The sequence below is a fragment of the Natrix helvetica genome, assembly GCF_964273705.1.
Source record: "Natrix helvetica genome assembly, chromosome: 1".
Classification (NCBI taxonomy): Eukaryota; Metazoa; Chordata; class Lepidosauria; order Squamata; family Natricidae; genus Natrix; species Natrix helvetica.
Window position 1 is genome coordinate 185,626,862 of NC_138548.1, and position 24,972 is coordinate 185,651,833.

The following is a 24,972-nucleotide window of genomic DNA, read 5'->3' on the forward strand; positions in this document are numbered from 1 at the left end:
TTGTAAAAAAGGGGGAGTTCTTTTAGATGGCATCCATCTGTTAAATGGAAAAGCAGAAAGCAGGCTAAATGAAAAGATTTAAATTAGAGGTCAAATATTCATCTGTGGAAGTTTTCTTTTTTTAATGGTAAATAGATTCTAGAAATATCTTTCCCAGTCATCTACACTTAAAAATGGGGGACTAACACATTCAGAACTCACAATAAGAAGTTACTAATACTCCCATGTCAGAAGCATCAAAGTGCTTTTGTGGTGGGGATGCTAGTGACATCCGCATTGCCTGAGACATGCCCAGGTGGGGACTCCTTTTGCATCCCCATGAAGTTGCCACTAAAGTGGTACCCATTTATCTACTAACGGAGTTGGAACGTGAAATGAGCAAAGGGTCTCAAACACGGGGCTGCCAATTATAATAATAATAATAATAATAAATTTAGATTTATTAGCCGCTCCCTTTCCGGGCAGGACTCGGGGCGGCGTACACTAAGACATATATAAACATATATATATACACAGACATACATACACGGAGGAGGTAATAGATTAAAACATTTAGACAAATTAAAACCATTAACATACCCCGTTTAATAAAAACCCAATATACAATAAAAAATTTAAAATTTAAAAAAGACAGTCAGGAGGAATATGAAAAAATTGCGGTTGGGCCAGGCCGGATAATTGGAAGAGGTGGGTCTTCAACTGTACACGGAAGGAGCGGAGATCGGAAATAATCCTGATGTCACGGGGGAGGTCATTCCACAGGGCTGGGCCCATCACAGAGAAGGCTCTGCTCCTGGATGTCGCCCCCCGACACTGTTTGGCGGACGGCACCCGGAGAAGTCCCTCTCTGTGTGAGCGAATTGGTCGTAGGGATGTGTGGATCTTATCAGCACAGTGTTCAACCTTGTGAGCCACCACACTCCTTAGTAAGGAATTAATTGGCTATTTTGATTGGTAACCATGCTAGTTGTAGACGAACATATCTGCAGGTCATATGGTTAAGGAAATATATGCTTTAATATTATGCAATATAGCAATTAGTATCACATAATTATTTAAAATGGCAAGAAGACTGTATGTTAACACTTTTATAAATCAGCACAGACAAGTAAAACATGACACTACGATTGTGTCAACAAAATGTATGCCAGTCTAACAGAACAAAAATGTTTCAAAATATCATCTATTCTACATGTTTGTCTACTGTAAAACATTGTTTTATATGTGTGTGTGTATTTGTAATGTTGTTTTTCTTTCCCTCTAAGCATGCTATCCATTAGAGTGTCTTGTGATTTTGTTGGATTTACTCTGTAAATATAAGTCCTAAGAACATCTAAGCCATCTAATATTTGGATAGAACAGATTGTGGGCATCTTATTTCAGTTACCAGTATACCTATATATTGGCAATATATTGGTTTTTAACTTTGCCCATATGAACCTTTTTGCCTCTGTCAGTTGTCTAGAATTATTCTGCTAGTTATGTGGCTAAATAAATAAATAAATAAGAATGCTTATGTATACGTGTACACCTATAAGGACTTTCTATACCATGCTGCAGTGTAGAGTTAATGGGATTAGGAAAGTCTGCTTTGCAGTGAAGGAATTAGAGAAAGAAGAATTTGTAAATCAGAGAGGAATGGGACTCCAATAGATAACACCTGTGTGACTGTATTTTAATTCTGTCATTCAGAAATTCTGTAACATTTCATAATTTTATTTTGATAGTTAAAGGGTATAGAGAATTAGCTCACTTGCTATTAAGATACACAGTCTCATCATGTCCTGTTGCAGTTCTTATAAAGCAATGCAGCCCACAGTGACACTTATTAATTATACTTAATAACTGTTTTAATAAAGATTTTATCTAGAATGAATTATAACTTGTCCTAGTTTGTTATACAATTCTAGGATAACTCTGAGAGAATGTTGAAGAAATTTAACTCTGTATTATCTAGAATCTGTGAAGAATTTGCAATTCCCTCTGTCTCAATTTATGGTTTCAAACTTGAAAGTAGCAAATTTGGTGAAACCTGCTATGGTTGTTTCCATTTCATATTTCTCTAAGGTGAAATTATTTACAATGAATAATAAGGTTAACATAATAATTACAGCGTAGAAGGGCATTTATTGAGGAAAGAATACTTAGAAATACAAATATGTGCAACCAGTGGTGGGATTCAAATGATTTAACAACTGGTTCTCTGCCCTAAAGCTTTCTTCCAACAATCAGTTAACCAAACTGCTCAGAAAGTTAACAACCAGTTCTTCCAAAGTGGTGCAACCTGGCTGAAACCCACCACTGCATGCAACTAATCAGCTAAACTAATCTTCATACTCTGAACTCTAGCTTTTCCCCTCTCTATTCCTCAATCGGTTTTCTAGAGTGTTTTCATCTAGCAACTGTACACTTCAGATTTACAGTTAATTACAAATATTAGTGCGAAGCAATTTGGTAATGAATTCTAGCTTAGTTCTATTTTCCTTTAGGGCATCTGTAATACTTGGATCAACATATTGAATAGATGCAGAGACACATTATAGAGTTCCTTAAACCAGCAAGAACATCCCATCATATTGTTTTAAAAACCCACCTAACACATACTGATGGTCTCAAAGTCCAACACCCAATGCAAGTCATTCCTATGCTCCAGTTGAAAACTTTACAGGAAAGGATTTTGATTATGTTTTCAATTGTGCAACTTTCATCTTCTTGATCATTTTGTTATCAAGTGGCATATTTGAAATTGCACTGGAATCTGAGATTACACTGGGATTTGCTTAAATTCCTTCTTCTGTGGTCTAGCCTTTAGAGGAGACAAGTAATAGCATTAATGATGAAGAAAGAAAAGGCGGAAAGAATGTAGATTCTCTAATTGTATCAAGTATGTATCAAGGCTGAAACTACGGTAAACGTGGCATGTAGGTTCACATGCTTTTCCCCCTATAATTTTTCAAACAAACAACAGTTGCTGTTTTTCTTTCATGTAGCAGAATTAACAATATAGAGAGCAGCAGGAGAAAGTTAGGATTAACCTGCCACCAAATAAAACACACTATTATTCCTCTCAAACTGAATCTCTAGAGTGTGCATTAGTTAAAGGGGGAAATAATGGAAAAATTGTATAACAGTGTGTCATTATTAAAACAGTTCTGAATTATGAGGTGAAGACTTCTTAGGGAGACTTCATTTATAAGAATCATATTGAGATCATTGCAGTGGTGCTGTTGTAGAAGTATCATATATTAAATAGGTGAGCAAACAAGACGCTGACACCGCTGAGGTAATTTAACAGATTTAATGTCAACAGGTGTTCAACAAACAATACAGGAGAGAATCGGAGCTGGCCCTGCTTGACAGCTATTTATACGGAGCTGTCAAGCAGGGCAGCCGATCAGGGGAAAGGAATTGCCCGCGTTTAGCCAAGCCGCGTCTTATCCAATCAGACGCGGCTTGGCTGTTGCCGGCAGTCAGGCAGGGAGAGCCTGACGTCACTGATAGAACTCTACATCATAAATCACAGTGAATATGAATCAATACTGTAGCTAAATGTGATTGTCACATCCCCCCCGCCCAAATAGAATAATCATACAACATATTGTTCCATACACAGTTTGCATTATGTACTATGTCTGGTGGTGTCCATTTTTTTAGAATGATCTTTTTATCTTTGCTGCTCTTTTTTGTAACAGAACATATGTATATTTTCTTTTTTAGGTACAGTAAATCCCACCAAATGTTGTTGCCCTTTTGCTTTGAAGATGGCAGCATGTCAGCTTCTTCTAGAGATCACCACTTTTCTTCGAGAGACCTTTCCCTATATGCCCAGGCCACGTACTGAACCTCTTGTGGTAAGTGAGAGAAAGGGATGGATCTGGGATATAAAAGAATAAAGTTGTAGAAATGAGGAAGGTCTGGGTAGGGCAGGAAACCAAAAACAAATTGTGTAGCTAAGGAATGTATTGATGAGAGAGAGTGAAAATATGTTATCCAAAATAGCCAGTGATTTGGTCATAGGTCTTGAAAAAAAAAGATTTCTCAAGATGGATGGATGGCAATTTAGTCTAACCATTCTTGACATTCTTTAGTTTAGATACACAGAAGTCTCTTTAGGGGCAGCAAGTGGTGGCAAGCAAAATATAAACGCAGCTTCTTAGTATTGCTCTGAAAGCTCTGCCTATTTCTATCTGCTTTGTGAATATTTCATGCTTATAAAAAAGAGACAAAGCTTGTGTCACAATGATATAATTACTGTTGTTGTAATATTGACCCTACTATATATTGAATATATTTATATGCAGCATGAAAATCACTGAGAACAAATTGTATTTTTGTTGGCTACTTCTATTTAATCTTTAGAGCAACTTGCCCAGAAAATATTTTGTAATAGAATTATAAGAGCAGCATATAAAAACCAGTTATAAAATCAATTATCTTCAGTCTAGCCTACTTCCTTCTTGGGTTCATTGCAAAACAGTAGGATAAAATCTAATGCTACATTTCCTTCTCAATTTGAACTCTTTCTTGCTTCAGAAAAAAAAACTTGAAGGCCTGTTTTATTTATACACTTGCTCGTCATACACTTTTATGTTTATATACTATTATAGGATCTGGAGAGTTGCAGGTTGCGTTTGGACCCTGAGATGGATCGACACAGGTATGAGAGGAAGATCAGCTTTGCTGGGGTTTTGGACGAAAATGAAGATTCAAAAGATTCCTTACACAGCAGCAGTCATACCTTGAAGTCTGATACAGGTTGTGAAGAGAAGAAAGGTTTGTTATCTAGTGAAGCTTTTGTTTTATTGCAAACTCTAATGTCACTGTGCACAGCATGTCCTTATTTCCTCCAAAATAATATTATCATACACTAAGCTGAATCAAATGTTTGTATTTAGATGTATTTCAATATTATCAGTTCCATGTGGTAAGACTCTTATTTGGATGAAATTGTTGTGCCTAGATATAGCCTCCTCCCCGCTTCCTTTCTCCTCCTCTTTCAGAGTTGTTATTTTTAATTGTCTAATGCAAATTGCTGTAAAAGAGTCGTTGTCATGAGATAGATCATTTAAATAAATTAAATACCTCTGTCAGTTTTTGGAGTACTTAAAATCATTTTTGTCTGTACTGGATTATAGACAAACTTAATAAGTAGTAAGTAGATATTGCATCAACATATTAATGTTTAAAGTACTTTAATTAAGTACTTTAATGCTTTGTTTTATCTATGAAAAAGCCAGGGGCTCATGTATATGCATTTAAAAATAATTCAGTATATCCCTCTAACTTAAACCAAAATTACAATATGCTTAAATCTTATATGCCATATGGCTCTTGCTTGCTAATTCCAAAATGTGTTGTGTAATTTCAAAGCTTACATTTCCATATTTACTACTGGCAGAAGAATATTTTTCATTATAATGCCATCTCATGCATAAAAACCACCACTACAAAACTATTTTAATATTTAAGAGTTTCAACCCAAAATAGAGTCAGTAACTATTTAATTTATTATTGCATATTGTAAATAATAGCACAACCTATCAATATGACAGAGTATAACTCATAAAATACACTGTTCTCTTTTTGTACTTACAAAATGAAAAAAAATATAACAGTGGTTTTAAAAAGATAAAGTGTTATGATTTATGAAATTATGATAAACTATAAGTTAAACAATGAAGAAACAAATCGTATTATTTTGTTGAGTCTTGAGTCCTGGCTGATTCCATTACATGGGAAATTGACACAGATTTAATTTTTCATTTTTGGTATTGTGTTTGTTCCTTTTCTGAATATTGAAGTTTAGATGCTTGATGTACAGGATTGTTCTGACAGTTGTATTTTCTATGAGGAGTTTGGACTCCACTTTGGAATATACAACTAGTCCTAAATCCCCTTCCTTAGCAGACAAAATGATAATGGGATATATTCAGTTATATTTGGACATTTAAGTTGCATAAGCCTACTAAGGCACCACAATTCTCAATATGGTTATGTGAAAATAGGAATCAGTGGTATATGAAAGTGGTTGAAGAAGATTGGAGATATTTTTAGGAAAGTACTAATTTCATCAACAGAACTGGTAAGAATAATCTAAAACTCTTCATATTGAATAATTGTTTATTTTATTTATTTATTACATTTATACTCCATGCATCTCACTATCAAGAGTGACTCTAGGCAGCATACCATGCATATCCTTCCTGGAAGTTGCTATATAGGAAGTCCTAAACTGACAACATCAATTGGGACTGGAATTTTCATTTCTAAGTGATGAGTTTAAGGGAGGGCGTGCAAGAAGTGCCAGTCGGAAAGGGGATTCTAATTGTAACTCTAATTGTAATTCTAATTCAGTGCTATTGTAACTTCAAATAGTTGCTTAAAGAATGATTGTAAGTCAGGGGTGTCCAAACTTGGGAACTTTAAGACTTGTGGACTTCAACTCCCAGAATTCCCCAGCCAGCATGGCTGGCTGAGGAATTCTGGGAGTTGAAGTCCACAAGTCTTAAAGTTCCCAAGTTTGGACACCCCTGTTGTAAGTCAAGGGCTGCCTGTAATACGTGACTTGGTACTTCTGTACCAGGGAAGTGCCTCTGGTGATGTATATGTATGGCAAGCCTTTTTTACTGGCTGTACCTGTGCATTAGCAATGCCTGACAAATATGATAAAGCTGCATCAAATGTTAATTCTTCCCTTTAACTATGTCCATATGAATATATCTCTTGTTGCCCATTCTCAAGCATAAATTTAAATAAGATATGGTCTACCTAGAAAACGTATTGAAAGTGACAAAAGTATCTTTTTTTAAGTAGCACATAAATTAATCTCATTTTTAATTTATTGTTTTATCTGTATGTTATTCTGTTCATTTGTTAGTGGTTTAAAAGTATGTTGTATAAAAGTGGCTCATAATTTATAGAAAAAATGTGTCCTCATCTCTTTGAAGTGTTAACAGAATTGTATATGTTTTATCTGTGTTCCATTTTCATAGATATTGGTGATATCCTTAGTTAAAGCACTGACAGAAATCAAAGCAAACCTGGGATTAATTCATTAATCAATTTAATTATTGATTATGGCTTATTACACTACTTAACTACAAGTATCCCAAAAGACGTGTAACATTAAAAACAGAAATAACAATAATGAAACTTTAAATAATGCAATACAATAAAATAAATCAGCCAGTGAAAACATAATATAAATATATTACAATCACAGTAAAAGCAGTGTTAATGGTTTTGAAAAAAGTGTTAACACATTTTCCCTTATAAAAATGTTACTCAAAAGTTAATTCTATAATACATATGGCATAGGCAATTTTTCGATTCCAGAATAGATTGTAAATGTTGGGTTGCTACTATGTCTGAAAGACAATGGAATGTGACTGGAAAGTAGACTTTAAAAAAATCAATTTGGAAATAATAAACATTCCCCCTTTTATTTCTTTATCATTATATTTAATAATGAGTTTTTAAAATTAACTTAACATTAGGCTGAAACAATTGATCTGAATTAAAGTCTGTTATTGATTGCATACATTAACTATTGTAGCTAAGTACAGCTTGAATTTTAACAGATCATGGAATTAAAATCCTGTATTCAGAAGACAGATTTAAATAGGTTAAAAATGAATTCCTCTTTATTGGAAATTATAATTGATATGGCACCTGCATCTAAAATAAAGCAATGAATGTTCCTTAACAATGCTCAAATACTATTAAGGTCAAGAAGAAATCTTCTTTGTGTTCAAAGACCAATACATAATTAAACTCAACAGTATAAAGCAGGTTACAAATATATATATAAAAAGAACCACTACAGTATATAAAGAAAAAAAATCAATAATTATGTCATTGGAAATGTGCCAATGGGATTACTGTTGTGTTTGGCATTGTTTAAAACAAGGTTTTCATTCTCTCTCTTTTCAGGAGGGGGGTCAGGAACAACAACAACAATGCATTTTAAAGAATTTTTAGAATGGATGAAAAAGAAATCTATAAACTCTTTTGTTCCTATTCAAAATATTTGTACACTTCAGTGAAACATCTATGGAAAACAATCTAAATGATACTGTTGCTGTTTTACATAATAAATTATTCTCCTTTCTTCTTTTCATTCTTCCTCTATTCCATTTTCCCCTTCCTCTTCTTCTGGCTTCTATTCTAATACTGTAATATGTATTTTAGAAGCAGTTTTCTATTACAGGAATCCTTTGCCTGCATTTTGGTTATAATTTAATTGTAGAAACAACAACAACAACAACATGCTTGTAGGACATTAAAAATTACAAGGTGCATTGAGGTGTAAGTTTTTAAATACCAAGTAGTTTTTTTAAAAAAAAGGTATTTTTGATTCATGCATCCAATACTCTAGTCCCCAGAAACTTATCCCACAATTTGTGTCTTATCCTTTAAGACACTGTGCAAAATCATTCATTGATCTTGCCAGAGGAATAATATGATATTTCTCTGAGAGTTTGTTACACTATGTGCCACTTTCAGGCTAGTCCATAAAACTACAAATCCAAGCAAATACAAATAAAATTTCTGGTCAATCATATGCTAAAAGTGATCACTTGCAAAGAAAATTGTGCATTCATCATGGCAGAGTGCAAATGTATAAAAATCAGGATTTCCTCCCCAGCTGTTTAAAAACCTAGATCTTAACAAGTTTAGATATTTTCTATTTCATCATTGCCCTTTCTTCTGGCCCCAAGAGACAATTATCATTTATTTGTATTGTGACTTGTGCTGTGTGTTCACTTTTAAATAGATGTACAGCTGAGTGTTGCAACATTTGGACATGCATATTGCCCATGTACTGCCTTAGAGCTGAGTGGAGAACAACATGCCAGTGACTGGTGCTTCAAACCATTCCATATATTCGTGCTCATTACACACACACACGCACACACACAAACACAAACACACAAACACACAAACACAAACACACACGCACACACTCAACACATACACAGATGTCTTTAATGCCTGAAAACCTCTGAACTATCTGAAGAGTGGGACCACATGTTGTTGCTTTTTCTGTAGAATTCTGATGAAGTTTAATGTGCAAAGACGACGATTTATACAAAGGTAACATTCAGAGTGGATAAGCAAATGACGTGCCCAGTTTAAGCAAGCAGGCCACCTTCTATAATTGCTACATGATTGAAAGTTATAATTCTATCACAAAACATGGTCAGCCTTGGGCTAGCTGGAGAACGGCCCTGTTCCAAGGCCTGATGGAACTTGCAGTTCAGTCATCAATAGCCAGTGACGAGTGTCGATGGAACAGCAAAAGTCTTACTAGCAAACATGGAAATATAACTGTTCTATGTAAATGAGTGCAAATTGTTTGGCACTAAATATAGATCTGTCGTTTAGCTGTGGGGTTTCCAATAATGCTGATTGTAAAGTATTTGAATTACACTAATGGCTGGATTGAGATCTAATACAATCTGAGTAATAGATTTGTCTTACCTTTCACTAAAGCATCCCATGTGGGATGATTTCTAGATCCGCCTTGGTGTTGCTTTGGAGGGAGCCTCTTGCTGGTCTTCCTTGAAAAAAGAAAAAAGGCATTGAAATGCAGACGGAGGAGGGGGGAGGGTGAAACATATAATTTTATACAAAATATACGTCATTATACTTTAAAATGGGGGGAAATAAGGGGAAAAAGTCCTCTTTTATTCTTTTAATACAGTTCCCAGCAGGAAGATCAGGATAGGAGGCTCCCGCTTGCTCCAGATTAAAGGAACCCGCAGTTTCCGGGTGAAGAGAGGGGGTTCCCTGTCCAGCATTCGCCGGGCCGGCAGCCTAAAGAGCACCAAGTTATCCCGTCAGGACTCAGAGTCTGAGAATGAGGAGCTGCAGCTGTCCCACAGCAGGGACACTGTCACTGACATAGGTAACACAGATGAGCTTGATTAAAAAAAGGGAGAGGGATCTTGAGGTAGCAGCATCCTTAGCTTAGGAGATCTAGGAAAGGGGCTTGGAGGCTAGACAGGCCTTCCACGGCCCAGGCTTGAATCAGGAGTTCCCTTTCTTGCATGGACTTCACACTTGGCAAGGACAGAGCTTGAACCCTGCCAATACCTCTTGAAGTAGTCAGTGCTGCTCCACTCAAAGAATGCCAAATTTTAAAAATAGAAATGTTTGATGTGTGGACTCTGTACAGGCATTTTCCTGACTGCCAAACAACTGCATGCCGTGAATAGGAAGGTATATATAAAAACAACATATATTATATATCGGTGGCATATATAATATATATGGTATTGTATATATACACTCACTCTTTCTTTCTCTCACACACATACACATCTCATTGCAATAGTATGTACTATGCATATACTTATATATACAATATGCATATATTTTGCTTTCTATGAGATAAATATATGTGTACTTGTCAATCTCCAAAATGTTTGTTTCCAGAGATTTATTTTAGAAAAGAACTCAGGGACAGATACATCCTCTTTTTCCCTTGTGGGTCTCAGTGGTATTGCCCGTGCTCTTTTGCTTCTGGGTAGACATCCAAGTCAATGCATATTTGCCTTAAGGGTGGGGGAAGGATGTAATTGGAAATACTGCCTTTATAATAGCCTCAGTACAATCCTATGCATATCTTCTGAGAAATCTCTCCCATTGAATTCAGTGGTGCTAACTCCCAAGCAAGTGGATATAGGATTGCAGCCACAATAGTACAATACAGTAAACAAATTGTGTGCTAAAGTTCTACCTGATTGGAAGGTCCATTGACAATAAGTGCACGCAGGAAACTCTGGGGTCTGAGAGAGCATTTCCCTGTCTTTCTTCTCAAATGTCCATTAGGATTTTTCTCTTTCTTCCCTTGTAACCCCTTGATGGGATCTAACGAGGCAGTAATTGTAACAAATTGCTGCCATTGCAGGAATGTGTGTATTATCTTTCTTTAACATGGAGCCCAGTCAATGCAGATCACTGAAACCAACAATTGGCAGCAGCATGATTATGCAAGAAGTTTTTTTTTTACTTATTCTCCCTCCCCTCTTCCAGAAAAGGGAACAATGTTTATCCCTCATTAGTGGTCATTTCCATGGTGACTATAAATTATGCTTGTAATGATCAATCTAGCTAATAATTGGGACATGAAGAAAGGTTGGAGGTGATATTTTAAAACTCACATTCCTTCCTGAAGGGCTTGGCCTATTAGGAATTGTATGCTTCTGGCATATTATTCTGTTCTCTCTAAAAAATATAAGGAAATAAAATAAATTGGTTTCAAAACCCTAGTCTGGTTTACAAGCATATATATATATATATATATATTAGATTAAAAATATGGAGTTAGCATCAGAAGACAACAACTTTTGGACATGTGTGTGTGTTTTATTTTTAAGAAGGAAGCCCTTGGAGTGCAAGTGAACCCAGTATAGAACCTGAAGTGCTCAGCAGCACTGGAACAGAAGATAACTACCACCGGAATATGACGTGGCTACATGTAAGTAGAGATTATTGTTATTTCCCTAGAAGTATATAACATTTATGGTTTCTCATCTTTTTTTATGAATAACAAAGTTTAAACTACTCAAGAATTTAATTTAATCCAGATAATGTCAGCTGTCCAATTAGTGAACCCAAAACAAGGAAACATTCTTGGGAGAATTGAATTCCTAAAAGTAAAACTTTATTAGATACACCATATTAGTACTGAAGAAACAAAACCAGCTCTGGTTATACCACATAAATACTTGCCTAGTTAAAAATAGCTTCCTCTTCTCCCCACTCCTGGTTGACCACATTATGAGATGTTATCTTGTTATGGGAACAGTCCAGGGGTGAGTTCCTGCCAGTTCTAACTGGTTCGCTAGAAGAGGTTCCACAAATATAGTGTGCCATTTAGAACCGGTTCCAGCGATGAAACGCCTCCTCGCCCGCTCACCCCCGGGCCCCTCCTATCTGGTTGCCACTCATCTGCTCACTCCCCCCGCCCATCTCCACCACGCCTCTAAGAGCCCTATAGAGAGCACTTGGCTCTCTATTGCTGCCTGCCGATAGGGTAAGTAAGCTCTTTGCTGGCACAACGGCTTTTGGGGCTAATAGGGCTTGGGTTTCCAGTCCAATAGCCCTGCTGCTTCTGGACATCTATTGCAGTTGCGAGAAGCCGAGGAGAGCACGGAGAAGAGCGTGATGGTTCTTGGCGCTCTGGGAAGCCACAAAAGAGGTGCGCAGCTTGATATAGCCTCCCTGGACGTTGCAGCAGCAACCCCAAGCACACCGATCTTGGCTTTTTTTGCATCGGGGCATGCTGCAAGAGGGAGGGAGTGAAGCCCTTTTCTGGATTGCTGGTGGTGGAGGTGCAAGCCCATCGCCCCATGCTCAGCAAAGCAAGTCCGGGGAAGTCATTTGCGCCGGCTGGAAAAGGTCTTCATTCCCTCCCTCTTGCAACACGTCCCAATATGAAAAATGCCGAGATTGGCGCGCTTGGGGCTGCTGCGATGTCCAGGGAGGCTAAACCAAGCCACTCGCCTCTCCCAGCTGCTTTCACAGCTTCCCAGAGTGATGAGAACCTTCACGCTCTCCTTGGCTCCTCATGACTGCAATAGACGTCCAGAAGCAGCAGGGGCTGTCGGACTGGAAACCCAAGCCCCATTAGCCCCAAAAGCTGCTTCTTGATAAACAAGCCTAAGCAAAAGAGGTCTGGGCAGAGGAAGGGGGAAACCCTAGCGAGGGCTGCTGGAGCTGTATTGCCCCACTGGGTTCAGGGACTGCCCCTCTTGCGTGCTTTGCAGCCATTGCAGCCCTGCACAGACCTCTTCAGGGTCCTGGGCAACCTGGTTCTAGGGATTTCAACCCCCCCCCCCCAAAAAAAAAGACTGACTGTGCTGCCGAGGACAGGCACCGGACGGGATGCTGGCGGCGCTGAGAGCCAGGCTGCACACGGAGGAGCCGGTGGCCAGGGCACCCCGAAGCAGCGCCAGCCAGCATGTCCTGCAAGAAGAAATGCGAAATGCGAAGATCCCTAGGGGCAAGGGTGGCAGCATCATGCCCTCCTCCACTCTGCCCATCACCCAGCAACGTGCTGCCACTGCCGCTTTGTTGTGTGGGCTGGGCAGGGGCGCGAGCACTGGCTAGGAGAGGGCAGCCAATGGGCGCCACTTGGCCAGGACAGCGGGCTAGCCTGGCGCCCACCCAGCCACCACTTGGTGGGCAGGTGGGTGGGTGGGCAGGCGGAGGGTTGCCCTGGCCCAACCGGTGGCTGGTGCGAACTCCCCTCCCTTCTTCTGCAGGGCACATTGCCTTGTCTTTGACAGCTGCCTCATTTCCAATTTGGGGGGGGGGATCCTCTGCATGGATTCCCCCCAATTGGAAATGAGGCGGCTGTGAAAGACAAGGCAGTGCGGCCTTGTCTTTGACAGCTGCCTCGTTTCTAATTTGGGTGGGGGCAGAAATCCTCTGCATGGATCCCCCCAATTGGAAATGAGGCGGCTGTGAAAGATGTGTAGGGTCCAGAGCCCATCCGCAGGGGGAGGGGTCCCCCTCACATTCCTCGTCTTCCCAGATGGGCTCCGGAGTCATCGCCAGCAACACAGAACCTCGCCACAGCTCCACACCATTGAAAACATAGGCACGTGTGCATACCCAGTAAATTACAGCCTCGGAGACTTTCCCCCAAAGAAAAATGCCACTGCCAGTGTAATTTTACCCTGTGAACACAAGGTGACCACAGTATGTGTGTGTGTGTGAGAGAGAGCGAGAGAGTGAGAGAGATAGACAGAGAGAGGCACAAAGAGAGAGAAAGAGAGGGGGGAGAGAAGGAGGGAGAGACAGATAGACAGAGACACAGAAAGAGAGACACACGCAGAGAGTGAGTGAGTGAGTGATAGACACACACACACACACATACAGTATACACACAGAGTGACAGAGAGAGAGAGAAAGGGAATGGGAGAGAGACACACAAACACAGAGGGAGGGAGGGAGAGAGAGACAAAGAGCCACAGAGAGAGAGAGACAGACAAACAGACAGAGAGAGAGAGAAAGAGAAAGAGAGAGAAAGAGGAAGAAAGAAAGAAATAGAAAGTGGAAGAGAGACATGAATGAAAGAAAGAAAAAGAAAGAACTTATGACCCATTTTGGTTGCTAAGCAAAAGTGTCGTTAAGTGAGTTTCACCACATTTTCCCAGTTGGCCATGCCCACCTGGTCACATGATCACCGAGCCACTCCCACAAAACAGGCCACACCTATAGAATAGGTTCTAAAAAAATTTAAACCCACCACTGGAACAGTCCATCTCTTTCTCAAGCACCTGCAGTGGTGACCTTGATGGTTTCCAATGTGGACAATCATGATTTCCGCATACATTCTCTGCATTCCATTTCCCCCTTCCCTCCCCCCAGTTCATTGGCAAGTTGAAAGCATTAGCATTTGAAAGAAGCAAAGCAATTCAATCTTGACAGAAACATTGAGAAACACCATTAAACAAAAGTAGAAATAGAAGCTGCTGTACAGTAGATATTCTCCTAGGAAAGCCAAAACCTCACTTTTACTTTCTTAAATATTCAGGTTTGAGGTTTATTAACATTTTGGATTGACCAAGAACACTGCAGTTGATCAATAATAAAATTAATCCTCCAAAATACAACTTGCCTAATAATTGTGCACATAGTGTATGTAAACACAAAAGATAGTTGTTACATACTGACAGACAGTATGGTAGTTTCCACCAAGGTCCTCTGATCTGGGGGGACAATACTCAAAGGTGATTGGTTAAGACGTCTGACAGCTCCCTATAAAAGGGCTGCTGCCAAACAGAGTCTTTGCTGGATTGTACATAGTTGTGACTAATAAAGAGCTGTAGTTACTGTTAGCCTGTGTCTGCCTCTTCCTTTCACCCAATCTAATACTGGCAATGAAGGTGGGATTGGAAGGCAACTAGGCACAAAAGGGCTGACTGACAATCCAGCAAAACAATCCAATCCGGAGCTACGTGGGGCATCAAGAGGCCATCTTTGAGTGGCAAATTCAAATCCGCTTTGACTGAATGAAGATGACAATGCACGCCCTACCAGCTCCATACGACCCAGCCACTGAGCACTGGGACTCGTATATGATGCGGTTTGAATGTTTCCTGGAAACTAATGACCTTCTTGTCCTGTCCGAAGGCCATAAAAGAGCTACGTTCCTGAGCTACTGTGAGCTACTAATGACCTTCTTGGCCTGTTCGAAGGCCATAAAAGAGCTATGTTCTTGAGGTATTCGACACCGCCAAGGACCTATCCGAGCCAATGCCAGTACAGTTAGTCGTTTGGTCAGTGCTTCAGCAGATGTTGAGGGCCCACTATGCTCCCAAACTGTCAAAATATATGCGGAGGCACGAATTCAACCTCCATAACCAAAAGGAAGGAGAAACAATCAACCAATATGTTGCCGCGCTTCATAAGGCCACAGCATATTACAAATTTTGCAATTTAGATGAACTGTTGTTGGACAGAATTATTTGTGGCGTTCAAGACATCAACCTGCAGGGGAGGTTGCTGGCAAAGACAAAGCTCATGCTACAAATAGCCTTAGACGAGGCCAGAGCAACAGAGTCCTTGACCAAGTCAACAGAAATGCTGCAGCGGCAGAACAGACCCAAGAGCACACCCAGAACAGCCGAAGTGCATCACAAGACTACGGAGTGAGACCTCTCTGACAGTGAGGATGAGGTTTGTTGCATGGACATGGAGAAGCGGAAAATGGTGCGAGAATTTGAACCCCATTTCCCGCCTTGTGATTGCCTGTGGAGGCAACCACTAGTGATCTGCCTGCCATTTCCGAGACGCAATCTGTCAATGCTGCGATCGCAAGGGGCACATCACAAGAGTCTGCAAGAGTGGGTTTTCAGCCACAATACCGCTGAAACCGCAGGCTTCACAGACTGCAAGACCACATCCACCCCAGTGAGAGCAATGGAAGCTGCAGCAGCGAGCAGAAAAAACAGATGCCAATGACACGTTTCAGGCAACCATCGGGCAAGCAAGCACCCCATGGAACAAAAAGCTGCGGATCTCCATCCAACTTGAAGGATCTCCATGCAGCATGGAGATCAACACAAGCTCATTGCTGACCATCATGTCCTGGGCCATGCTGAAGAAGGCCATCCCTAATGCCAGGAAGCACAAGCTGAGAGTTCCAAACCTGCACCTCAGTGACTACCAGGGGAACTGAATCCCCGTATTAGGACAAGGCATCTTCTGGGTGCAATTTAAAAGCTTTGACAGCTTGTTTCCTGTAACAGTGGTTGGTGGAGCCCTGCAGAGCATTCTAGGCTTAGACTGGTTCGAATCCCTGGGCTTGGGGGTGACCAGAATCAATGCCATTCAAGACGACAACACCGAAGAACTACTGAAGGAGTTCGAGGACGACTTTGGCACCAGTCTGGACAAGTATGTGGGGACCCCAATCACCTTCAATTTGGACCCCAACATTGCCCCCATTAGAGTAAAGCCCCGGATGGTACCTTTCGCCCTCTGTCCAAAAATTGACCTTGAATTGGACAAACTAATGGGCCAGGGGATTCTGGAGCTGGTTGATCACGCACGCTGGGAGATCCCTATAGTGACTCCAGTCAAGCCTGATGAGTCTGTCTGCATCTGCACGGACTACAAGTGCACCATCAATAAGGCTCTATAATAGAATGCTTATCCGGTGCCCATTGTGCAGCATTTACTTCACTCCCTTGGCCTGGGAAAAGTATTTGCAAAATTGGATCTGGCTCACAGTGGAGACCCAGATCATTGTGACGCATAGGGGTGCATTTAAATGTACCCAGCTGCAATTCGGAGTTAGTATTGCCCCTTGACTGTTCCAAAGCATCATGGAATGGCTTTTGCAGGGGATACCAGGAGTCATCCCCTATTTTTTTTTATTGTTCAAATTTTTATTAGTTTTAAAAATTTTACAAGGAAAAGGGGTTATAGGGTTATAAAACATTTTGAAAGCTACATCGTGCGGGGGGGAGAAGCCCCCCCAAGTCTTGCAACTTTTACAAACAAAGATAGAAAAATATCAACATTTACATAAGTATTAGCAGTTTTAAGTTTAACACAAAATCATCAATATGTTTCAATCATTTGTTTTGTATCACTTCCATGAAAGTACATTGTAGCAACAATTGCAATAGTGTTCCAAATCACGTTTGTGATCTGAGTCTTCTAGCTGTTGCGTCCTCCCTCCCATCCACTGGCTGAGCCTCAGCCCCTCCCTCCTTTGTTTCTTGTGTAACATCCCCCATTCCACCTAAGAGAGCACTGTGTTTTTTAGTAAAAGCCTCTGCTTCCACTACTGTGTTGATTCTAATTCTGCTGCCCTCCCAAAAAATCAGCATGCCTTCTGGAAACAGCCACCTGAACCAAACCCCATTGTTATATAATTTTTTTGCTAAGAAGGAATATTTCCTTCTGTTATCTCTTACTTTCTTTGGGATCTGTTTAAGAATGGTTATTTCTTTATCTTTATATTTTAATGGTCCTCCCCTTTGAGCTCCTAGAACCTCATCTCTTGTAGTTTTTCTAAGAAATTTGACATGAACTTCCCTTGGAACATTGTGTGTTCTTGCGTAAGCTGAATTAACCCTATAGATCAGAGCAATGTCCCCCCAGAGCTGTTGTTTATTTCTATTAATATATTCTGCTAGTATTGTGGTCATAATCTCTTAAGATCTTCGTTCTCAACTTCTGGCAAGTTTTGGAACCTAAGAAAAAAAGACATCCTTTCAAATTCCATTTTTAACACCTGATTCCCAAATTCTGCGTTCCCCTTTTGGATTGTCTTCATCTTGTCTCTCATCCCAACCGCCCCCTCCTCCAGCACACCTATCCTCTGTTCATTCCGTGTGGTTTGCTGGTTCATCTCTCTGAGCTGTTCATTTAAGTCCTGCAGTTGTTTTTTAATTTCGTCCTGTCTGTTTAAGATGATTTGAAACATCTGTTGAGTAGACAAGTCCTTTGCACTCTCTTCAGAGGCTTTAGGATGTAGAAAAGATCCCAGTTGTGACTGGTGTGCAGGGCTGGACGTGGAAGATGTTGGGGCCGATGAGGCCTTACCAGGCGGTAATTTCTTTGGACCCATCAAGAGGCTCAGAGATAGTTGTTATTCTGTACAAAGAGGTGGCATCTGTGGGAGAGCACAGCCGGTAGGGATCACCAAACAAACAAGTCCAAAGGAGAATAGGTCCTCTAGTAGAAAACTAGAACAAATAGGTGGGTCAAAATATTCCAAATCCAGGGGAATAACATACTTGAAGAGGCTCCTGGAAGACTCTGGGGTGGAAATTAGTTGAAAGCCATAAAGTTTTCCAAGGGAGGAGTCTCACTCATAAAGACAAAGAAGAAAGAGGAAGTTGGCCATCTTGGCTCAGCCAGTACAGGTGGTCAGGAAACAACAAAGTCAAAGTTCCCATAAATAGTTTAGAGAAGAATCAGCTCAGCCATCCTTTCTCTCGCAATTGTAGCCAAGAAAAAAAATTTCCCCCATTATTTAAGGGAAGTGAAAGTAGTTTTCAAACTTTCTCCCCCATAAAAGGGAGAGATTTTTCAAGTGCCGCTTTTCCAAGGGGGGTGGAATTTTCCCCCCCTCCAATCTAAGCTCCTCCAGAAGTTGAAACAATCAAAACAGGAAAACTGCAAAACAGTCAAAAGTGTAAGAATAGTAAAAGACCTGGGGAGACCCCTCGGCTCACCGCTCTTCAGCTGTTTCATTCCAATTAATTTTTTCCTTCCAGGCTGTGTTCGGAAAAGTGCGTGGTGGCATTCTGCACGCTCCCTACGCTCCCCGGCTCCTGGGGCAAAGCTGGAGCCCCCCGCAGCCGCAGCCATTCCAAAGGGTCCCAGCAAGCTGCCCCTATGGCAGGGCGCCCCTCCAAGGCACCCTGTGCTCCCCCTAGACTTCAGGGTAGCCCACCAGAGCAGCAAAAAAGCGGACGCGTGTGTCCGTCTCCTTCGGCTGCCGGAAGTCGTCCCGAGTCGTCCCCTATTTTGATGACATCTTGGCATCAGCTGCAAATAAGGAGCAACCTTTCAAAAGATTAAGAACAGTTTTGGCCAGAATCAGAGAAAAGGATCTCCGTGTGAAGTTCCCAGAAGATGACCTAATTAATTTACGAGCCTCGAGACAAAGTTCAAAAGAAATCCAATCATTTATTAGGATCAACATTCTGGTGTGGACTCCTGTGGAGCCAACACTGCTTTTGCTTAATTGCATTTGAACTTTACCCCTGTATCCCCTCCCTTCTGTCCTGCATCATAACTCATATTCTCCAACTAGGCTGTAGACATGAGATCCGACTCTGGCCGAAGGCATGCATGGAATTTCCCCTTCCATGCCAGCCTGATAATAGTCATGGCAACGCTTTAGAAGTTGACATCCGGCTCGCCTCGGTTCTCGAAAGCGACCTGTGTGACACAAAGACAATTTGAGTACAGGTATATAACTTAGGGATGTGTCCCTCCCCCAGGCTTGCTTGGATTTTCTGCATGGAATTTTGCTATGAGGCTATCAGCCTAGATATTTCTATTTTTCACCCAAGATGCCTCCGATAATGGATAGCCTTCCATTTGATTAAGTATTGAAGTTGTCTCCTGTGCCACCTTGAATTGAGGATTCGTTGAACTTCATAATGGGTTTGTCCCCCCTATGACCATATGCCCGGGGGTTCCCAGGGTAGTGGTCTCAGAGTGGATCCGATCACAGGTTTTAAGAGGCTACTATGAAACGTTGGGTGTATCTTCCCTAACAATCGAGGTAATTTCAATTGCACTGTGACTGGGTTGATGATCTTTATTATGGGGAATGGTCCCATAAACTTTGGCCCCAGTTTCTTGCTAGGCAGTTTTAATCTCAAATATTTTGTGGAGAGGTAAATCTTCTCTCCCACCCAGAATGGCTGTTGCGGAGCCCGGTGTTTATCTGCCTGTTTCTTATAAGTTTGTGCCACTTTAGCCAGTGCCTTTTTGACATTTTTCCAGGTTGATTTCAGCATCGGCATCCAATCAGTCAAGCTGACTGAGGAGGGGGGATCCCTTGGATACTCAGGCATTGGGATGAAGTCCATACTGCTCACTATTTTGAATGGCGTGAGTCCTGTGCTACTGTGGACAGAATTATTGTACGCGACCTCAGCAAAAGATAAAAGGTCTGCCCAATTGGACTGCTGTAGAGGGTAGTCCTCTACAGAATGCTTGTTTGGAGAACAGATCTATTACAGTCCAAATCACCGTGTTTCCCCCACTTTTTGGCAACTACTATAAAGTCCATTGCAATCTCCTCCCACGGCCTCGTTGGCTCTGCTACTGTTTGCAGTAGTCCAGGGGTTCTTCCTGGTCGTCTCTTCATTGTGGAGCAAATGGTGCAAATTTTCACGTAACTATACACATCTTTCTTTATGCCAGGCCACCAGAATTGCCTAAGTGTAAAGTCTTTAAGAACCCAAAGTAGCCTGCCGGTTTGGCATCATGACTCCTCTGGAGAACTAGGATACATAGGGATTCTGGGATGTAGAGTTTCGTCCCCTTCCATGCAAGGTCATCTCTTTTTGTCAAGATGTGTTGGTTGTTTTGGAACCAGAGGTCTGCTAGCAGTTCAGTTTTGAGTCTCGTGGTTAAGTCGCTTGCGGGTTGGTCTTGCCGGTCACGGTGTTGCTGCCTGGTGGTCACTTGGGCAACAGTTTGAGTGGAGGGAATGATGGCATCCACTACGTGCTCCCGTTCGCATTTGTACTGAGCCATGCGGAAGAGGGCTAGAAAGTTCCTCCCACCTGGAATGTGCTTTAAGACAAAATCAAAATGGTTGAAGTATTGAGCCCATCGGACTTGTTTGGGTGATAGTTTCCATGGAGTCCTAAGCACCTCCAGATTGTTGTGGTCGGTCCAGACTTCAAACGGTTTCTGGCTCCCTTCCAACAGGTGTCTCCAGGTTAGCAGTGCCCATCTCACTGCGAAAGTTTCCTTTTCACATGCGGCCCATTGTCTTTCTGTGTCTGTGAGCTTGTGGGAGGTGTAGGCACAAGGTTGTAAGTTTCCTTGGTTGTTTCTTTGTAGCACCGCTCCCAGCTGACGTCTGCCTGGATGACGAAAGTTGCTCGGGGTCAGGATGCTTCAGCACTAGCTCCTTTGCAAACATTTCTTTTAGTGTCTTGAATGCCTATTGGCAGGTTAGGTCCCATGGTAGGGGTTGTCCTGGATGAGGTTTCGTTCCTGGGCTCCCTGTCTTCAGGAGGTCTGTCAGGGGTTTGGCAATCTTCACAAAGGAGAGGATGAATTGCCTGTGGAAGTTCGCGAACCCTAGGAAGCTTTGTAGCTGTCTGCGGGTGCAAGGGGGATGCCAGCTTAGGACGGCTTGCACTTTCGCTGGGTCCATCTCTATTCCCTCATTTGACACTCAGTAACCCAGATGCTCTAACCGTGCACAGTGGAATTCGCATTTTGATACCTTCACGTACAGGTTGGCTGCCAGAAATTTCTCCAGTACTTGGCGGACCAGGGGTACGTGGTCATCCATGGTCTCCGTGTAGATAAGGATGTCATCTAGGTAGACGAGGACCCCCTTGTAGAGGTGCTTGTGCAGCACCTCATTTATTAACTGCATGAATACTGCTGGGGGGCCCTGCAGCCCGAAAGGCATCACATTGAATTGAAAGCTCCCTAGGGGGCAGTTGAACACTGTTTTCCACTCATCTTCCTCTCTGATAGGTACTTGGTAGTATGCTTCTCTGAGGTCTAGTTTGGTGAAGATTTTTCTCTTGGCCAGATGAGACAGCATGTCCTTCATGAGGGGGAGGGGGTATAGGTTATGTACGCACACGCCATTTATCCCTAAAAAATCCACACACAATCTCATGGTTTCATCTTTTTTTTCTGTGAAGAGGACTGGTGCCGCGACCTGTGGCTTGGCTGGCTCAATGAACCTCCTTTCTAGGTTTTTGTCTATGTATTTGTGCATCTCTTGCATTTCCCGGGGTGTCGTGGCATACAGTTTGGGCTTGGGTAGTTTTGCTCTGGGGATGATTTTGATGGCACAGTCTGTCTCACAGTGGAGAGGCAGAACATTGCACTCAGCCTCGCTGAATACTTCTGTGAGGTCCTGATATTCTATCGGAATCAGTTCGGCCTCTTGGATTTTGTAGGATGTAGTTGCCAGTTGTTCTTGTGGACTCTCTTTGGAGGTTTCCAGTGTGGGTGGTGCTTCTGCTTGCTGGTGTGGGAGGGGCTGGAGGCCCCTTGATATCCTAAGTCTGTGGGTACCCCCTTGCCACCAGATAGTTGGTCCCCACTTGTCTAGGCAGGAAAGTCCCAGTATGACTGTGTCTGTCATTTTGGGGACTATTCTGAATCGAATTACTTCCCAGTGATCTGCTAGCTCTAGCCTCACTGGTTCAGTTAGGTGGGTGGCATAGGCTCCTCCCATTAGGGACCCGTTGACCTGCTCGAACCGGATCGGGTGGGCCAGTCTTTTTGCTCTGATTCCCAGTTTCAGGACTGTGGTTAGGTTGATCAAGCACCTTGTGCAGCCTGAGTCTTTTAGGGCTTGAAAATCTCGCTGATTTCCTGTTTTGGGGGCTGTGAGGCATATTGGAAAAAGGAAAGGGTGAATTGATTCACTTGCCATTGGATCATTTTCTCCCTCGTCCTCGCTGTCATATGACTCAGGCGACTGGTTGTCGTTGCCTGGGTTTCCATCACTTTTGCCTGAGGGGGAAGGGGCCTTTGCAGACTGGAGGGCTTTCCTGGATGTGTTGGTGGTCCATTTGGGCCCTTGATCTGATCATGCCCTGGGCGGTAGGTTTGGCCTTGGTTTTGGGGCTGGGGTTGGACATGCAGCTGCCATGTGGCCCATCCCCCTGCATCTGTAGCATTTCAGAGGATTTTGAAGGAGGGTTGGTCTCAGAGCCTGCTGTGGTTCCCTGCCGGCTGGGTGGTTTCAGGTTGGGTTGACCTCTCTCTTGTGTGTCCGCTTGCTTTGTCATGTCATTGGTGCGCAGCCCGCTATCGACTTTTGTTGCTACTCAGAGCCACTCAGAGCGTTGATTTGGGATGTTGTAGTATGCGGTTACCTGGGCAATTTGTTTGTCCAGACCTGTTCTGAAAAAATGCACCAGCAGCTGCTCTGGTAAAGGGGGTAGCCTTCCTATAACCCTCCTAAATTCACGGATGTGTTCTTTGATGGGGCGGCTCCTCTGCTTTAGGTTGCTGAGTTCCTCTTTTGCATATGGGTCCTCCTCCACCTGCTCAAATCTGGCCTCTAGCAGTTGCAGGAAGTCATCTATGTCTTGCAGTTGGGGGGCTCTCCTCTTGTGGAGGGTGGCTAGCCATTCCCTTGCTTCTCCCTCTAGTCCCTCTGTGATGGTATTCACCATAGCTCTTGGGGATGAGTAGAGGTGCCCATAGCATTCTATATGGATATCAGCTGAATCAAGGAATAGAGCTAGCTGGTCTGAGTCTCTGTCCAACTTTCCCCTGAATTGGAGTGGGTCATTCAGCCCTAATCCCCCAGCCTCCTGTCGGCCTTGTATGCTTGCGCCTGATATGGCTGGTCATCTTCTTCACCCCTACTTCGGAGAGAGGGAGGGGGGTTGCCTGCTCTTGGCAGCCTGCCTGCTGCGTGGGACAGGCACTGGTTGCTGTTTTGGGCTCCTTCTACCTCTATTGGAAGTAGCTGCACTCCAGGCTGCATCTCCTCCCTTTAACAGGATCAGATGTCCCTCCCCTCTCTTTTTGGCGGCATGATGGCCCCTCATCATGAAGGGTGGCTCAGTAAAAATCCTCCCTCTGTTGCTCTTTTGCACTCCCTCGGGATTCCATCTGGGGCTTTGGGAGCCTGGCTTGTTTCCAGTCCCACCTCCAGTCCACCCTTGCCAGCTTGCTTGAGACCCTTTCCTGTATCTGGGGACTAGGGCAAGGGAATTTCCACCAGTACTTATCTTCTTCTGCTTCTGCTTCTGAGAAAGGCATCGCTGCTTGGCATTGCCACATACCTCCAACTGCAATCAATCTCCTGTTGCCTGATTTTCCCTCCAAGCAGCCCAAACATTGGGGGAGTGCTTGGAGAGCCTGGGCTTCAGGAAACCCGGAATTTTTTAAAGTCAGTTTTGGCTCTCTGTGAAGTTCCCAGAAGATTACCTAATTAATTTACGGGCCTCGAGACAAAGTTTAAAAGAAATCCAATAATTTATTAGGATCAACATTCTGGTGTGGACTCCTGTGGAGCCAAAACTGCTTTCACTTAATTGCGTTTGAACTTTACCCCTGTATCCCCTCCCTTCTGTCTTGCGTCATAACTCATATTCTCCAAATAGGCTGTAGACATGAGATCCAACTCCGGCCGAAGGCATGCATGGAATTTCCCCTTCCATGCCAGCCTGATAATAGTCATGGCAACGCTTTAGAAGTTGATATCCTGCTTGAGAAAAGAAAAATGTCAAATTAATGTTCCAAGGGTTGAATTCCTGGAGTATTTGATCAACGGCTCTGAAATTCACCCAACAAATAAAAAAATTAAAGCAATCCGAGCTGCAGGCATTCCTCAGACTCCTTAATTTTTACAGCATGTTTCTCAAACAGAAAGCGACTGTCGCTGAGCCCTTGCATCGGCTCCTTGGAAAAAATGTCAGATGGACCTGGGGCAGAGCCGAGGCCACCGCATTTGCCATGGTTAAACGGCTGCTGTCAGTAGACACATTCCTGGTCCAATATAACTAGTCTCTGCCACTTGTCCTGACTTGCGATTCCTCTCCTTTTGGCATCAGGGCGGTCCTCAACCACTGCATGCCCAATGGAACCGAAGCCCCATTGCATACTATTCAAGGACCCTGTCAGCTACCGCGCACAACTACACCCAACTGGACCGTGAGGCTTTGGCTGCGGTAGCTGCAGTCAAGAGGTTCCTCAAGTACTTGCATGGACATGACTTTGAGGTCATCATGGCTGGGGACCAACCAACTCCTGCAT

General features: G+C 42.5%; 1 protein-coding gene across 1 annotated transcript in view; it reads left to right on the forward strand.

Annotated features, from left to right (window-relative positions):
* The window catches only part of UNC80 (unc-80 homolog, NALCN channel complex subunit), a 167,601-nt gene that overhangs the window by 64,137 nt on the left and 78,492 nt on the right, over positions 1 to 24,972 (forward strand). Inside the window, exons 25-27 of the mRNA XM_081957199.1 lie at positions 3,718 to 3,851; positions 4,608 to 4,773; positions 11,385 to 11,485. Coding sequence (XP_081813325.1) covers positions 3,718 to 3,851; positions 4,608 to 4,773; positions 11,385 to 11,485 — 401 coding nt within the window. The remainder of the gene's footprint in view (positions 1 to 3,717; positions 3,852 to 4,607; positions 4,774 to 11,384; positions 11,486 to 24,972) is intronic.